Source organism: Eurypyga helias, unplaced genomic scaffold, assembly GCF_000690775.1.
Source record: "Eurypyga helias isolate BGI_N326 unplaced genomic scaffold, ASM69077v1 scaffold1747, whole genome shotgun sequence".
NCBI lineage: Eukaryota > Metazoa > Chordata > Aves > Eurypygiformes > Eurypygidae > Eurypyga > Eurypyga helias.
Window position 1 is genome coordinate 79,525 of NW_010263453.1, and position 3,359 is coordinate 82,883.

Sequence of the window (3,359 nt, forward strand, 5' to 3'; positions counted from 1 at the left end):
CCGGTACTGGCCAAGGCCAAGCCCAGAGGTAGCACCTCTGGGAAAACATGTTTAAGAAGGGAGGGATAAAGCTGTGCAACTGCAGACAGAGAGAGGAGTGAGAATAAGTGAGAGCAAGAGCCCACGGTCAGTGGAGAAGGAGGGGCAGTAGGTGCTGCAGGCACCGGAGCAGAGATTCCCCGGCAGCCCGTGGTACAGACCATGGTGAGGTCGGCTGTGCCTCTGCAGCTGTGGAGGGTCAGGGGGGAGCAGAGACCCACCTGCAGCCCAGGGAGGACCCCACGCCCAAGCAGGGGGATGCCTGAAGGAGGCTGTGATCCTGTGGGAAGCCACGCTGAAGCTCCTGGCAGAAGCTGTGGCCCCATGGAGAAAGGAGCCCAGGATGGAGCAGGTTTGCTGGCAGGGGTTGTGGGTCCCCCGGGGGCCCCAGGCTGGAGCAGGCTGCTGAAGGATGGCACCCCATGGGAGGGACCCACGCTGGAGCAGTTTGCAAAGAACTGCAGCCCCTGGGAAGGACTCACATTGGAGCAGTTTATGGAGGTCTGTCTCCCACGGGAGGGACACCAAACTGGAGCAGGGGCAGAGTGTGAGAAGTCCTCCCTCTGAGGAGGAAGGAGCAACAGATGAACTGACTGCAACCCTATTCTCCTGCGCTGCTGGGGAGAGGAGGTAGAGAAGAAATTGGGAGCAAGGCTGAGCCCAAGAAAAGGGAGAGTTGGAGTAGAGGTTTAGTTGCCTTTTTACTCTAAATTTGATTGATGATAAATTAAACTAATTTTTTCCCCAAGTTGAGTCTGTTTTGCTTGTGAGTAACTGGTGAGTGATCTCTCCCTGTCCTTATCTCGACTCACGAGCTTTTCGCTTCCCTGTCCAGCTGAGGAGGGCAGTGATAGAGCACCTTTGGTGGGCACTTGTCCTCCAGCCAGGGTCAACCCACCAAAATATGCTCTGATATTTGCGTCCATTTCAAAAATTAAGTTGGGGACTCCATTAAGACCAGCATCTGGCTGTGTTGCTATTATTAATGAGGCAAGAGAAAGACATACTATTCAGTCATGGCGCTTCCCTGTCCAACTGAGGAGGGCAGTGATAGAGCACCTTTGGTGGGCACTTGTCCTCCAGCCAGGGTCAACCCACCAAAATATGCTCTGATATTTGCGTCCATTTCAAAAATTAAGTTGGGGACTCCATTAAGACCAGCATCTGGCTGTGTTGCTATTATTAATGAGGCAAGAGAAAGACATACTATTCAGTCATGGGAACCAAAAATGGACACATTATAGGGAAAGTTATCTGAAACTGTGACTAAAAAGTTCCAGTTATCAGTAGTATTATTGAGTTTTGTTCTCTACCACTATCCAGCCAAAATTAGTTGGCTTGTATGCAAACCCTGGTCATTATGGCTTAAGATGCACAAATTAACAGAACTCACTGGGTAATAGTCACTTACAGATGTATTAAAATTATAAATAAACATAGCTATTTTTAGTTCTCCCTATTGTTATTCAGACAACAACTGACTTATAATCTTGACAGGCTTCTTAGCTTGTGTAGGGTGTTCATAGTGCCAGCTATAACCCAGCAGCCCTATATGGCAAGCTTTGGACCTGGGCAAAGGGAGCTCTGATCTGTCAGCACGTACCCATGTTTGTAAAAAAAATGACATTTAGATTTTTCAAGACAGTTCAGAGTGGAAAGGAAATTAAAGTCCCGGTTAATTTTGAATTTGAAATGTGAAGACAGTGGGATCCACTGAAAAAATCCAATGAAAAAGTCCAACTGTAATCTTCCATCTGGTTCAGTGACATGGATAATCAAGTCAGACTGATATTGTACAGACAAGCAGGAAAAAGTTCTGTTTCCTCTCATTCCCCTGCACTTACTCTGTTATTCAGCATGTGTACAGTGTTTTTTACAGGTACTCCTTCCAGACTGCACCAAATCTCAAGACTTAGGTATCCAAAGGAGTTTATCCAATCTGATTCTTAGATTTTGTGTTTACTCTCCACTGCTTGCATCTGCTGGGTTTAGGGAAGGTGACTGCAGGTATCACGCTTTCAGGCTTCTCCCTTCTCACATAAAATATAAAGAGCCAGCAGTGTTTTCAGGTCTGAGTGGCATGATTTGCAGGGACATGTCTTAGGTGCAGGTCCTAACTTTGGCCACCAATAAGAAAATAAATTACATGTCGTTAGTGGTTTATGTATTTTTCTATAAATCACATCTACAATTTGTCCTTCTCTTTCCGAAAAAACCTACAACTAAACCAGTCCTTCATCCATAGGGATTTTTTTATTTTACCCGAATCATGTTAGAAATTCCAAGTGACAGAACAAAGAAACAAAGTTTGTTTTCTCAAAGAAAAAAAAAGTTGGTGAAAACAGTCCTGACAGCTGTACGCTGTGGCTCAGTAAATTAAGACTTTTTACTTGCTCCTTCCAGGGATGTGTTTAGTCTGGATACTCTTGATTTACCTATCTTTTTTGGCTGGGTTGTATTTTTTAATGCAGATTCGCAGTGATTTCATTCAAGCTTATGTTTGCCTAGCATGAGAGCGCTGTTGAGAAGAACGTGAGTTAATTAACTTAAAATATTTCCCTTCTCAGTTTGTTATTTAAGGGACTGCTTAATTTTTAAAGACATTTGCCTGCCTTGTTTTACAATCCACCTGAAAGTAGCAGGGGTTTGGAAGGCTGCTGGGAAATCATCTTCATTTCTCTCTCTCACAGAAGTGGCAGTGCACAGAGGATGCTTCCGGCAAACTTCGAATTCACAAGTGTAAGGCATCCAGCGACATACTTGCCATCAGAAAAAGGACCCGCAGCATACACTCCCGGGGATACGGTGGTAAAGACAAAGACTGCAACTGTGGAGACACTGATTACCGAAACAGCAGGACCCAAAGAAAAAATCAAAGGCAGTTCCTGAGAAACCCTAATGCGCAAAGTAAGTGTTACTTGATCTCTTGGGCTCCGAGGCAAAGAGCCGGGGGAAATGGCAGCGGAATTTTGGTTTAGCAGTATACTCTTGTTTTCACCTCTGTGTCTAATGAATCTATCTGTAATCGGCAGTCGGGTTCTACATAATTGTCTCTGTAATAATAATAATAATGACAACATTTATCCTTTGGATCATAGTGAGGAATAGTCTTTAGGCTGGTGGTGATGGTGGGGGTGACAGTGGTGGTGATGGGGGTGATGGTGGTGGTGGCAGTGGCGGTGGTGGTGATGGTGGTAGTTGTGATGGTGGTGGTGGTGATGGTGGTAGTTGTGATGGTGGTGGTGGTGATGGTGGGATGGTAGTGTGTGGTGGCAGTGATGGTAGTGGCAGTGGTGACAGTGATGGTTGGGGTGATGGTG

At 45.8% G+C, this 3,359-nt stretch overlaps 1 protein-coding gene across 1 annotated transcript in view; it reads left to right on the forward strand.

Moving 5' to 3' along the window:
- The window catches only part of LOC104512867 (extracellular sulfatase Sulf-1), a gene marked incomplete at its 3' end in the record, with an annotated part of 49,992 nt that extends 47,046 nt beyond the window's left edge, over positions 1-2,946 (forward strand). The window contains exon 11 of the mRNA XM_010156026.1: positions 2,730-2,946. Within this exon, the coding sequence (XP_010154328.1) occupies positions 2,730-2,946 (217 nt within the window). The remainder of the gene's footprint in view (positions 1-2,729) is intronic.
- Positions 2,947-3,359: the final 413 nt, after the last annotated feature.